Here is a 14,329-nt window from a genome sequence, read left to right as displayed (position 1 = left end):
GGGCTGGCTGCACGGAGGGCTCCGGCCACTGGCTGCCTCACTGCAGGAGCAGCCAGAGCCAGCAGTCCTTGGCTCAGGAGCAGCTGTGACAGGCAGAGGCTCAGTGGGTCACTGTGCACTGTGAGCTAGGAGTTATCAGGGTCATCCCTCAGGACACCAACCACTTGGAAACCTCCCAAAAACTGCCGTTCCAGTACATGTTCTGTGACAGTACCAGCCTAAGCAGTGCCCAGCCCCCAGCACTGGAGCTTCTCAGCCAAAACAACTGTTCAGCTGTACAACACGTGAAATGAAGGAACTGACCTAGTTCAGTCTTCAGCTCCACAACCATTGTTAAAAAAATAAAGCAAAAAAAAAAACAAAAACAACCCAAGTGATACTAGATGAGTTCAGCTACTATAGCAGAAGTGATACTGAAACAAAACCAGTTCATCAGGTTCATCGTGCAGGTACTGTTCTTCAGCAGGGCAGGAATCCCTGTAGCAATCCCTCCCTTAGTGAAAAGCCCACCATTTTAAATGTGCAGCTCTCCTGTCCCCCTTAAACAATTCACTCCTACTTCCTTGCCTTTCCAGGATTTCAGGTCCTTGTCTCTGCCTCCACCCTGACACCTACTGAAACAGCAGTCCCAAAGTTGCTGCCCTAAAAAGGCTCAAGTTCTCTTCCCTGACACAGAGAACTGCTGATGTGGACATGCACAGTAAAGCAGCAATTAAATAGCAGCAGCAGCTAAAAGTAACTCTTTGTATAGGGAAGGAGAATAAGACCTCTTGTCTAGCTATTGAAGGGAGCAATTTTTCATTCTTGCGGTTAAACTGGGTTTGATGCACAGCTGAGTTACACAAGCATGGGCAGAACTGCCTGAGGGAACACAGTCAGCAATGCAAAGCCCTTACACTTAGCCCATGAAACTGCCCCAGGAATACTGATATTGCTGCTTGTGTACCTAAACTTGTTTTTCCATGTCAGGTACTTGCAGGGGATAGTTATGGTCCTAACCCTTTACAAAAACTGATATAATTAGAGCAGCTAAGAAAACCAGTTAAGCAGATCATAATTTGATGTCACCTGTGCTCTTCAAAAAATAAGGATTAGCACATCTGAAGGCACACTGCAGCTTCCTCCCAACCACACTGCTTCTGCATATTCCAATCCTGGAAACCAAAAACACCAGCACAAGTATTTCACCACCTATCATTAGCAATGGCTCCTGGTTTCCCCACAGGATATCCTGTACAAATTCAGCAAGGCAGCTCTAGCTACTGTCTACCTCTGATTTGTGTGACATGAATAAGCCTGATACAGCACCTGAACCAAGATACCGACAGTCCTATGCAGCATGGGCTCAGCCCACACTTAATCCACTAAAGAGAAATAAACTTTAAACATTATTTGACTGGTTTTTTTGTTTGCTGTGGTATGTCTTTTATAGCCTATCAAGTGGCAGAAGGGATTGCTTTCCACATGGAGGGTTGAGTGCAGGAGCTGTACACAGTGCTCTCACGTTCCCTGTTCGTGTCTGGGTGTCATATAAGAAATCAATCATTTTTTTCGCTAAAGCATTTTGCACTCCTCCTGCTTTGAGTCTCCTTCTTCCTCTTCCACCTTTCTTTCACGCCTCCCCCTCCCTCCAAGTTTCTTCAAAGCATCTGTGAGCATTTGGAAGTAATTAGACCTGAAGGGAAATGTTGGCCAGGCAGGGAGACAATGACAAGTGCCAGGAACCCAGAGTGCCCTTTCTAGCCACTTTGAAGTTCAATCAGATGGTACAAAGCTCCATTTTACTTTGTTGAAAAAAAATGGGAAGAAGGGAATGAGGCATGACAGGCCAATTGAAAAGACAGCAGGTTCCTGTGAACTGACAGACACACCAAGTGCCAGGGCAAGAAGCTAATAAAGGCACTGACCAAAAGGGCCCCCGTGGCCACTCTGCTTTATTACATCTACAAATTGTGCAGATGCACACGTAGTGCAGGGAGGAGACAAGGAAAATGGAAAACATGGTATTACTGTACCATGGAACCTCAGCTCTCCACAGATCACTGATCCACGGAGGAGACTTCAAACAAAACCCAGCACCATGACTGCCATGGCACAACAGAGTTCATCTCCAGTGTAAGAGCAATTCTAACCAATATTCATCCTCCCACGATGTCTGCAGGAGACAAAGATCTGGACTGGGCCTTTTCCCGGTACACCAACTGCAGTGCAGAGCACAGCTACCCTGCTCTGGGAATACTCAGTCCACCAATCCACTGTCCTTTGAAGAGACCCTTCAAGTGGATGTTTTTTCCCTGGCTGTAACTAATTACAGATGGTAATTATACACAGTGAAAATAAAACTAGAGCTTAGGGCAGAAACAAGCTCAACAGGCATTCCATGAACAGACACCTGTGTTCCTTGTTAACAAGATTCTGGCAACTGAACACAATATGGCAGCCCGGGTGCTTCACAGGAAAGTTCAGTGATCTGAACTAGTTTAAGTAACTTAAGTGCTTCCTCTTCATTCATTTTCCAGTCACCTATGTCCAGTATTATCAGCAGCACTAACCCTAATCACTAAGAAGCAGAGAGAAGTCTTGTTCTAGGCACCACTTACCAATTACAGGTAAAGCTGAACCAGACTTTATCTTGCCACTAGAATACAGGCTAGACTCAAGTGACCTCTGAAGGTGGAACTGAGAGGATTTGAATTTAAAAATATGGATAGAAACAAAGTCCTTTGCAGAAAGTATATAGGAATCATGTCCCCCTTAATTCTCTATTCTTATTATTTGCATGCAAGAAACCTTAAATTTAACCTCTAACCCTGCTTCTGTAGTCACAAAGACCACAAACAGGCCCTCCACTCCTCCAGCAGCTGCAACTGGTATCTGTAATAGCCATTCTCTTTTTATAACTAATGTTCATACAGATTAGATCTCTCCAGGGCCACCAACACCTTTTACACATTCTTAGTAAGTTCGTGGAGAAGAGGGCACAGCTGACAACTCAGTGATCCAGCAGCTCAGGATGCTTCATCTCTTTCCACCTACAAAATAAACACAGCACCATTAAAACATTTAACATATAACTATCACTTACTCATTTCTCAATAAAACAAGAAAAAAATTATAATGGACACTTGGTTGCAATCTTAATTATGGAAAACCCCTACTGGCTTGCAGTGAAGATTAAAAAAAGGAAGACCAACTAAAAAATTCAAGAGAAGTAAAAGTACTAAAACAGACTACAGCAGCAAAAGGAAAGTTATGCCAGAGATTTAACAGATTACATGGGCCAGGTATGTAGAATATCCTGCCTATTAGTATTTGAACTACACTGGCAGAGTGCAGAGCTCAGCACACCAAGTGCAGAACACAGATAAAAATGCTACAAGCATATGGATTAGGTATCAGACTTCCCAGCGTTGAGAATTTGCATTCATATATGCCTCCAGTGAAGGCCGAGGTTCAAGTCACGAACAAATTTGTGACTGACAAGCAGTGAACCAAATGTTCTGCAAGCATAAGCTGACATCTGCAACAATACCATCAATATCCAACATTTGGCAGAGAGGAGGCTGCCTTTTGGGGCAGTTCAGAAGGAGCAGAGCTCTCCTATGATTCATTGATACCTGGAAGCTTCAGCCATTTGGGTATTTTCCCAGGGGCTTTTCTAAGCACTTGTGGAGCTCCCTGAGTGCTGGCTGGTTCTGGCTGCTCAGTGGTCTCTTTGTCACTTCCCACTTCTGGTTCAGATAGGGATGATGCTAAAGCTGATGAAGCAGAAGGAACTAGTGATCTGGATAAATATCAGAGAAAGGAAATAAGCAAATAGAATTAAGCTTTATTTTTCATAATAGCCCCCCGTATCACCACCACATTTAAACCTTTAAAGTTAGTTTGAAAAAGCTCTTCTTTTTCCATGATAGAAGCAGTAGTATTTACTTAAGTCACTGAAATCCTACTTTGCAAAGGACTCACAAAGCTATGAAGTCGAGTATGACAGTACAACTGCTTCTGGACAGAAGGAAGTCCTAGTATCTTCAAAGCACTTTCCTTTGTAGTAAGATGGGCTCATTTCATGCTTCCCATTCCTGAAATACTAAGGCATTTGCAACTCTACTGAATCCCAACATACCTGGCTACTAATAAATCAGCTGCAGAAGAAGAAACTGCAGAGCTCAGCAGGTCTGATTTCAGGTAACAAGCTGTTTAGAAATGAAACCAAATCACTTATTTGGTAACATAGATACATCAATCACCACAGTATCACATAGCTCTCAGCTCAAAAAATACCTGCTGTATACTACAGCAAACCTACATCACCTTCCTCCAAATGACACAGAACATTACTAAACCATGCCAGTTTCTTTCACAATTCAGAGGTGTTCTATTTAATCATTCAAATCTCAAGACCGTGGCATTTCAGTGCTCACTGCATCCCAGGATCTTTTCTGTGAAGCCACGGCATACTTTGGTCTCTGGGAGAAACAGGGATTCTAAGCATAAAAAAGAGATGCCAAAGAAACTAAGATTCAGATCTGTTCTACCATCTCCAGCTAGTCCACTACCACAGAAGCTCTCAGGAGCTCTGCAATAGCATTTCACAGACATTTGTCTGGTTAACATTTTGAACAGGATTTTTTTTCCTATGGAGTCATTCTTCCACTATTCTTGATCCCATGGCAGACAATGCCTACTCCCCAGCATATGAAATCCTGTAACAGAGGTACAATGTCTATATCTGTGCTCAAGCTAACTGACCGAACCAGCTCTGGAGAGCTTTTGCCAGTCAGAATGGGGACATTCACCAGCACCCTCAAGGACTGCAGTTTCTTTTGACAGAAGAACTCTGACAGAAAGGATGCAATAATGATTCTACCGCAGGAACTATACAGTCAGCTGCATGAGAAAGGAAATGCACTCACCCCTGCGCTCCTCAGATCCAAAATGAATGACAGCAGTTGGGAAAAGGTTAGCCTGCAGCAAAAGGAGAAAAGAAGGTATCACTGTCTGTAGATGCTTTCACAGTTCACATTAGAGGCAGGTTAGACAGCTACAGACAAATTCATGGAGTTCAAGACAAGTGTTACCAAGGGAAACACAGAGCAAGAAAGTCAAAGTTATTAAATTTCATTCTAAAAACAGACACTACTGCAAGCTCAGGCTTAGATTTTTAAAAGGGTATGATATGCAGAAGATTAATATGATATGGCATAACCAGCTGTTCCAGAAAGGATTCTGAAAAAATAACCATCATATTTATTACATGCATTATATGCCAGTATAATACCACATAAAGAATAACTAGCTGAAAAAATTCTGTTAAGCTTTAGGGAAGCCTTGTACTAAGAGACAGGTAAAGAAACCAAATCATCATGGTGTAAGAGACAAGTACCACTATAGCCAGCAACTGTATGGCAAATGTTAATAAATGGTCTACATTTTCCCTGACAAAATGGTAACACTAAATTTGTCATCCTGATCCAATAAATAAATAACCAGATAAAAGCAAGGCACTGCCCCACTTGGTATCACTCATATGTACTTGGGAACTGTGCAGGGCAGACTGACTGCTCTGGAGTTTTCTTGAGCCTCTGTTGCCACCACCAGCCCAAGCTGGGTACTGGAATGATGGTCCTTGGACTCAATCCAGCACAGCAATTACCAGAACTCAAAAGAACCTTGATCTTCACAGAGGAGGCTGTGGACTCCTGCCTAATACGGAGACTAATAAAATTGTATTAACTGAAGGCAAAATGAAATAGCTTCACCTCTCTTCCTGCCTCCAAGCTTCAGAGGAGCACATGGTGTTACGCATTTCTTTGACAATAATCCAGAGGCCACAGGAGACTGTGTCATGCAGCACAGTCAACATCACGCTAGGCTGAAACAGGAGACATTTATCACTCTGCTCCAAGACTCAGCTCCTGCTAAGAATCTAGGCAAATTCACATCCTTGAACTGACATTTTAGCAAAATAATTATTTATTAGGTCTTTTAACATTTCATTCCTCAATCAACAGGGCCTAAGGTTGCCTGCTCCAGTCACAAAGACAGCTCTCCATAAACTTTTTTAATTACAAAGTACCAGACATGGTTTAGAAATCCCAGAAAAAACTCTCAAAAGAGCTTTGATGTTCCTACAGCATTCGTCTATTTAGGAAATGGGTGCCTTAAAAAAAGCCCCCCCCCAACACACATACACTCAAGCCCTTTTACACACAACATCCTTTTCATGCCAGCTGCAAGTTAGAAAATGAGGTTTTTGTAGTCTGTTAGTGTTGGAATTTTTTAATAACCTCCCCTCTCTTTTTTTTGCCTCCCAACCAATTATCTTGGTAAATAATTAACATTCTGAAGGAGATAAGTAAGCACAGAAACTCAGAACTCAAAGCCCTTTAGTTCAAAGCCCTGCCCTTTTCTCTTCGTTTCCCTGCTGCTGCCACTGAAACTTCCTTGTCAATCAAGCTCTGGGCACACACATCAAAGCCTTATGTGGGAATGGCCCCAAGGGGTCAGAGAAAATTCATGGCAGGGCCTGTGTGAGGCACAAAGAGAGAAAGAGAGTGAGAAATACAGACCAAGAGCTAGACAGACTCACTCAACAAACAAACATATAGATAGACTGTGCCCTGATATAAACCTCTACCCTATTTACCCACAGGTTATCAAATAACCTGGTTCACAGTTTCAGGATCCACGTTCACAACCATTTCCTACTGCTGGCAAAACATCAGTTCGAATGTTTCGGTTCAAAATCTTAACTGAAAGAAACTTAGAGGGGCTAGACAGCAGCCCTGCAGTACACAGAATGCAACATCCTTCGCAAGGCTCCTTTCCCTGCATCCCTATCCTTTCCTAGGGGTCAGCCAACATGGAGTCCCTTCTTTCCAAACCTCCATCCAATAAGGTTTTTTTCTCCAATTCAAACAGACTATTGCTCATGCACAGAACCTTTGGTCTAGCTTTCTTTGTGTGGAATTGTCAGGTACCACCCCAATCCCAGCACTCCCTGAGGGTGCAGCACAGAAGGCAGCCAGCTACATCTCACCTGGGAATTCTCCAGACAGTCCCTGGCAGGACCTAACACTGTCACAGAGTTTTTTGTAATCTGAAGTATTTAAATCAGCAGCTTTTTCACATGAAAAAATAAAAGCAGACCACTAGAATGATCCACTGTCCAAGGACTGTCTCAGCATAAAGATGAGAAGGTTTTAGTAGATTCTGTCCATGAAAACACAGAAGCCCAAAGTCAAAGCCCTCAGCATTCTCTAACACACCTACAAATGTAATGATCAAACACTGGGCAGACCATCACCTGAAAACTGTATCCTCAAGTCAGCTGTTCAAATGTTTGCAGTTGTTCTAATGCATCTGACAACGTTTCTAGAACAACTCTGCAGTTCTTCACTGCATAGGGTTCCTGCAAGAACATCTGCGAATCAGAGCAGATTTTGAGAACTCTTAGGAGCCTGCCAGGTTGACCAAAAGAATCAAAGGATGTTCGAAACAAGTAACTCAAAAAACTCCACTCACTTATGTGCAGAGAATTACTACAATAGGACTGAGCCAGCAGCCAGTTACTACACCCCAACACCCAGCATTTCTCTTCCTTGCTGCTTTGATTTCCAGCCAAAAACCTGCCATTCTGACTGGGGAAATAGATGCTATTAATCTGTTGAACCATAATGTTCAAATCACACTGTCCAAGATGTATTTACAACATGCAGTCAGATTTACTGCACCAGTACCTAGAACTCCAACTGAAAATGGTGTCCCATTGTGCAATTATATAGATGCGATGTAAATAAAAATACTTTGAGTTTATGGGTTGTTTTTATTTTTGTGGGTTTCCTGTTTTTGTTTTTGGGGCTTTTCTTTTTATACAGATGAAAAACTGAGACCTAAAGAGATAACTTACTCAAGGTCACACAGGATGGCAGCAGCAGCAATGAGAACTAAGCATGCAAGTCTCAAGAACCCCATCCAAGGTTATAATCACAGGACAGTGTTCTTCTGAAGGGATTAGAAAGTCACCGAGGCAAGGAGGAAAGGAAGTCAATGTCCTGCTTATCACCCTTCTCATTTAATAAGTATCATTCTAAATGATACTTACTTTTTAAAATCTCCTAAGATTTTAAAAAGATGTAACACAGCTCCATCCATCTGCTTGGTTACAGTTGCAGAAGTTTAAATTAACAGTTTCTATTTCAGAGCTCTGCAGACCACCCTGATACTCACAAAGCCCCATTCAGTCTGAAACTACAGCTGAGTAACTCCAGTTTCACCCAGAGAGAGCGAACAGCTACTGAGACACTGCAGCGGTGAGCGTGGTTTGTGACAGCATGGCACCCTGGCTGTGGAGTGGCACTGGGGCTGCTGCATCTCACATTCCATGATAAAAATATCCACTTCAGAACAGTCCCTGGTGGATCCACCTGTGACACAGCAGAGAGACATTTCTGCTTTGTTTTACTGAATGTTTTAGTAACTTGTTCTCTAGAATGCAGAAAATATTTCAGGCAGAACCCTCCCCAAATAACACCTCAATACTTCCTGTTTCTCAGACATACATATGCAAAAAAATCCTAGAACAGAGCATTGTAGATGATGCACATTATTCTCAGGAAGCTGCTCTCTTCTCTGACAGCAATGCTGTCAGCCAGGCAGAGGCTGCTGCTGAAGGGAGCTCGCAGCTGCCAGAAGGAGCAGCATTCTTTCCGTTACACAATCCCAGAAGATCACAGTGCCACAGGTCTGCTGCTAGACTGATGTTAGGAAGATGAATAAGAACATAAGCACTTCAAAGGAACACGCGCATGGAAGGAGAAATCCAAGCTACCAACATGAAATACTGCATAGTACACACACCCCAAACACATAAACTAGCTCTTGGAAAAGTCAACTGGAAGGCCGGTGGATCAAAAGTTTCTCCAGCAAGACTGCACAGCATTGCTGAGACAGAAATAAACACCACAGTCATGGTGAAAGAGGCAGATCAAGCGGCTCAAGTTTATAACCTGAGAACAAAGCTGCCCAATGTGGGCTTCAACTGCCAGAAGAGATGGATATTCTGTGGCCAACATGGAGGAGATCTCATCCAGCTAGGGCAGGGGACCCTTAAAATTCATAAGGCAAAGATAAGATTTAAAAACATTGCTTCGAGAAGGCTACTTATGAAGACATCCAAGTACAAAGAGCATTCATTGAGACCTTGTTAGCTGAGATCAGAAAGATCTGGCCTTCAAAACTGACAGCAGCAGTGAACATTTTGGGCAGGATTTCCTCTTCAAATTCAGTTGTGCAAGGAGCCTCTCACTGGACCGAAGAACCCAGCTGTCCTGCATAAGTAACCTCACCACAAAGGGAAGGTGAGATTGCTACCGAATGCAGTCAGATTATGAAATCCTGGATGGAGAAGACTAAGACTTTTAGATGAATGCCATCCTCTGTGCTGGATGAATTTCAGTATTAATTGCAATTTGCTTTGCCAGCGAGTGCAATAACCACAAGGCCTGCCACAGGAAATGCCTCTGATGGACTGACTCTGATGAAGTAATTTTTTCTGAAATTGCATTCAGACTCTTGCCAAAGGAGAAGGCTTCGCACTGCCCAAGTCACAGTCAGGTTCACTGAAGAAGCCCGCCAGACATACTGCCCGAACTGGCATTAATAAATAGGATATGGGAAGAGAACCAAAGACAAAGAAAGGAACAAACAGCTCATCTGGATTTCTGCCTCATGGTATGTGACAGAGGAAACACTCAGTGCACTCTAAGATCTGACTAGAAGACCTAAGTATTTATGTGGAAGCCTGCGGATTCCTGTAGCTCCTCTGTAAGCAGAGGATGGCCTCCTGCCCTTTCTGCTGCCTCGACTTTTCCAGTGACTGGTACTCCTACTTTCTGCTAAATCTTTCCTAGTATTAACATAGCAACCAATTATTTTTTCCACTAATCCACCCCAGAAATGCACTACAAAACTGCCTGTTTCTGGGAGGAGAAAGAAGCTAAGAAGCAACTTTGAAAAGCTCAGACAGCCTAGAAAAATCACAAACAAGCCACTGGAGCTAAAAGGAACCCAAAGCCAAGTGCTACAACAGGGAAGCCTGTGGTTCATCAGCTCTGGAGAGCAGAACATTATGAAACACTTCAAGGGACATGAGAAGAAGGCCGCCAGCAAAAACAGCAACAACAAAAAAATCAAAGCAATGCCTTGAAGTCTTTATGGGTTCCAAAAACTCCACATTGCTGCCAATTTGTGTGTTCACTATACTGTAAATACACACAGATTTTGGGAGCATTCACTTCAGACAGTTCTTTCATTCCAAGTATCTTGGCAAACAAGTCAACAACAGTTGTCTTTTTTCCTGGTTTTGCTAGCAGCATAAAGGTTCTCCCTTCATTGTAAGTGATCAAATGTAATGAGTGTGGTGCCAAACTTGTCAGCTTGAATGGAGGGAGAGGGTGGAAAGAGCAGAAATATTGGTAATATGGTATTCCACCATCTGCAGTCACTTCTGCTACTGGCTTCAGCACAAATTTCAGTAATTTATAAATATCTGAATGCTCAAATGTGCCCACATTACTGCCTCAGACACCATCCATTTTTCCTTACCAACAATACCAACATAGTGTTTAGAGTGGAGGATAACCTACTGCTAACTTAGGACCTGGGATAACATGAAAATTAAATGTTGGAAAAAAGTCCAGAATGGCTAGATACACTATGGTAGTACCTGCTTTGGAAAAAGCAAGAGTCAGGTTATGTGCAGGCATCTCTGCAAGGGGAGCACACCAAGTGCCAAGCATCCCAAGAGGCCACAGCTACCACGAGTGACATGCAGCATTTGGAGCAAAAGTGGTGAATTTTGGCAGTTGCGTGATACAACCTGAACCCTTAAAGAGATGTATTACCACTAAAGACAAATTTCTTCCAGAACCTTTCACACATCCTCCAAACCCAACAAAGACACATCAAAAAACTTGAGCAGTTGTACTGTTACTTTACCCAAGCTCTCTTTTTCCTATGATGTCTGGAAGAACTGCATACTCCACAGAACTTCATTCACAGTCACAACCTACACACCACAACACTGTTACTCCAGAACAAGCTTTCCCACTACAGGGGTGCTGTCTACTGCCAGGTCACCTTACAGCAAAAGCTCCTCTCTCCCCAGACCCAGAGGAACATTATTTTACAAAGTACCTTAACCATCTCTCTCCTGTCTTTACAGAGCAGCTTTGTCCTTTTACCTCCCTCCTTCCAGATCAGGGAACAGAAGGGGAGCTCTGAATAAAGTATGAGATGTTTCCCTTACATGGACCACAAGATGAATGGAAAGGGAAAGGTCTCTACAAACCCCCCTGCACAGAGCCTAGCCCCATGCAGGGCACAGTCAGGCACTGCAGCCTGCTCTACAGCACTCGGTTTCGCAGCCAGTGGGGACCCTTGGCCCACACAAACCCCTTCCCAGACTGAACATTTCTCAGTTTGGAAGGCCACAGCCTCATGTGAGAAGCAGTGAGCAGATCCCACCCCCAGCACTGCCCCTCCTACCCCAGCACCACAAAGATTACCTCTTTCATTCTTATTTCTGCTGAGAGCCCTGAGGCTCAGGCAATGAAGCCTCACTGGGAAAAGACACCTCCAAACACGGCATCCAACAATGACACAGCGGGCATGGACACAACAGCTGGAGTGATTCCCACACCTGTCTCTGTCCAGAGCAGAAAGGCCCTTCAGCCCCTTTCTCCCAGGCACCCAGACCCCAGCAGAAGGGAAAACTTACCCAAGCAGGAAAATGATGGCATGGGGCCTGCACTAACGTGGTGAAAGTTAAAGAGGAATAAGGATTTACATTGGTTAACAGCAGCAAAGCTTCTCCCACAATCAGCCAGGCCAAACAGGGAAAAGGCACCATCCTCACAGGTCAGAGTTCTGTGGTCTCTGACAGCAGTTTGGGGAACCAGAAAAGCATGACAAGTTCTTGTCAGGAATTGTTTCTTTCATGTTTGATGCTTCATCCAAGTAAAATGTTTACAAACACACAGAATCATTCCTGCCATAAGAGACCGTGACCTGAAAGGGCTGAAGGGCCCCCAGCAAGGGACACAGGCTACACAGCCACCGGCATTAAACACAGCTCTCCCAAAGACAGAAGAACCATAGGCAGAGCAGAAGCCCATTCAATCCAGCCGGTACCCTAAGATTGAACAAAACCCAGATGAACAAAAAAGAGTATCCTTGCTTATAAGTGATTAGCTAGCATTAGTCTTCAGTTTAGAAGCTTCCTGAAAAGGTTTCTATATATTAAGACACACTTACTAAGTATCTTCCTTGAACTTGTCCAAATTTCTCTCAAATCAGTACATCCTTTCAGTATATGGCATCCTTTGACAAGGAATTCTACGCCTCAGTTTTCTGACACACGACCAACCACCTTATTCCATCTATTCTAGCTCCTGCTTGCCTCACTTGATGCCACTCACTCATACTTAAGAACTCAATGCAATTCCAGCTTCTCCTTGGCACGTTATTCCCTTTCTAGTCACAGCTTTTACAGACTGGCAAGTCCTGACCTATTCGGTCTTTCTTTGGACAGGAGACATTGCAGATCTCTGATGAACCTCATTCCCTTCTCTGCACCTTCACCAGTTCCTTCTGAAGATGTGAGACCAGATCTGGATGTTATTCAGACAAATCCTGGTCCATACACAGCGAAGTTCTCTATTTTGTTCTGAATACTTTGCTTTTGGAAGGAGGCTGTTTTTGATTTGACTGCTATTCAGTAATGAGCTGATGATTTCACCACCTTAAGACTTTGCTGCAAAGCCATAATGATCAATGCAAGAGCTCATTGAGAGGTGTCTGAAGCTCAAATTACTTTCCCTGCACATCATCACATTTATCTATGTAGAGCTAGCTGGATAAGCCAAAAATGCAAAATCATGCATCTGTTAACTAATGTGATAGTAATCTCTTTGTAATGTCATGTCACAATCCCTAAAAAATATTCTAAGGATGAGATTTTACTTGCTTTCCACATTTGGCAAGTAATTATACAGATTCTGTATAGTTAAGATTGTGCTTAAAAACTCCATTTTACTTTAATTACACCCAAATTCTCAACATAACCACTAGTTTAATTTCACTATGGTGTGATTATAAGTGGCATGAATAAAAACGTATCTTAAATCAGGTTTGGATTTGACACCCTTTATCTTAGTCGGACGTTATTCCTCTTTCATGGTGACAGAGAGGATATGAGAAAAAATATTTTCCTCAAAACAGGTCCATTTGCAAAGAATTTTCCACTTTTGAGCATAGCACCTTGAGCAGTCCCAGTTCTGTATCAAAGCCAAGGCTTTGCACCTTTGCCATGTGCCACAGCAAGCACTGCAGTCTACAGAAAGCCACTGCAGACTGGAGATGTCTGACACTAACATCGACCAGGTCCTGCACAAAGCTGTGATTTCTAATGAAGTGCCTAAGACTGGGCTGTAAGGCACCTCCAAGTCTTCAAAGACCACTAATTTAACATGTGTTCTTGTCTCAGAGAGCTGCCACGAAGAATGAATTTCACAGTAAATGTCACAACTAGGAAACCGGGAAATTGCCACACGTATAACAAGCACCAGTAATGGTGCCAGGTACAGAACAAAGGCTTTAACGCAGCAAATTAAACAAAATTCCTGCCAAAAGGCTTCTTATTTCAAAGACAACGAGATGTAATTATTCCTGTGGTGTTTTACTGAAAAAGTCATGTTTCAGGAGACATCCAGAGAAACATGAGATGCGCACTGAGAAAGAGGAAATAAAAGAACACGACTGCAGGACAAGGGAAGCAGGCAAGGAGTAAACAGTAAGTAAGACAGTAAGTAGAGGATTTAGAACATTTTAGAAAACAGACCAAGGTTAACAAGGGAGACCAGAATCGGCATCAGAGGATCATCAGGAGGCAGATACAGGTCTGAATATTCAATCATCTAAAAGCATCTGCATGTGTATTTCTTCCACATGGCCTGGTCAGCAAGTTATGGAATTTGGAAAACTCCATTGCAAACAACTTCTAAGGCATGCTAATCACTACCTAATTCACCATGCTGCCTGAAAAGTCCCTTTCTCTATCCCATTCCCCACCCCAGCCCTTCTGCTCCCTCAGGGGCATCAAACAAGAATTCTCAATGCTGCTGAGTGAGCCTTTACTCTGAAGGATCTCTGGTGCACCAGTCTGGAATGGTCCATGCAGTTCTGAATGACAGAACATTTTAAACAGCATGAGTTTGGGGCAAAGTCACTGGCAAATTCACGCGATCACTCCTAAAGTAGATGTGTGATC

At 43.2% G+C, this 14,329-nt stretch overlaps 1 protein-coding gene across 2 annotated transcripts in view; it reads right to left on the bottom strand.

The window, feature by feature from the left end:
* Positions 1–2,868: 2,868 nt before the first annotated feature.
* ASPSCR1 (ASPSCR1 tether for SLC2A4, UBX domain containing) overlaps positions 2,869–14,329 on the bottom strand; it is a 33,012-nt gene continuing 21,551 nt past the window's right edge. The window contains exons 13-16 of one of the 2 annotated variants that reach the window (XM_059864157.1): positions 4,914–4,965; positions 4,124–4,193; positions 3,618–3,784; positions 2,869–3,032 (exon numbers count right to left, since the gene is read on the bottom strand). In XM_059864157.1, the coding sequence (XP_059720140.1) occupies positions 3,019–3,032; positions 3,618–3,784; positions 4,124–4,193; positions 4,914–4,965 (303 nt within the window). In that variant the 3' untranslated portion in view covers positions 2,869–3,018. Of the gene's footprint in view, positions 3,033–3,617; positions 3,785–4,123; positions 4,194–4,913; positions 4,966–8,229; positions 8,427–14,329 lie in introns of those variants that run through there. The other variant, XR_009488888.1, reaches the window with a different exon arrangement.

This window comes from Haemorhous mexicanus, chromosome 20 (genome assembly GCF_027477595.1).
Source record: "Haemorhous mexicanus isolate bHaeMex1 chromosome 20, bHaeMex1.pri, whole genome shotgun sequence".
NCBI classification, from domain to species: Eukaryota; Metazoa; Chordata; class Aves; order Passeriformes; family Fringillidae; genus Haemorhous; species Haemorhous mexicanus.
This window is presented reverse-complemented; position numbering and strand designations above follow the sequence as displayed.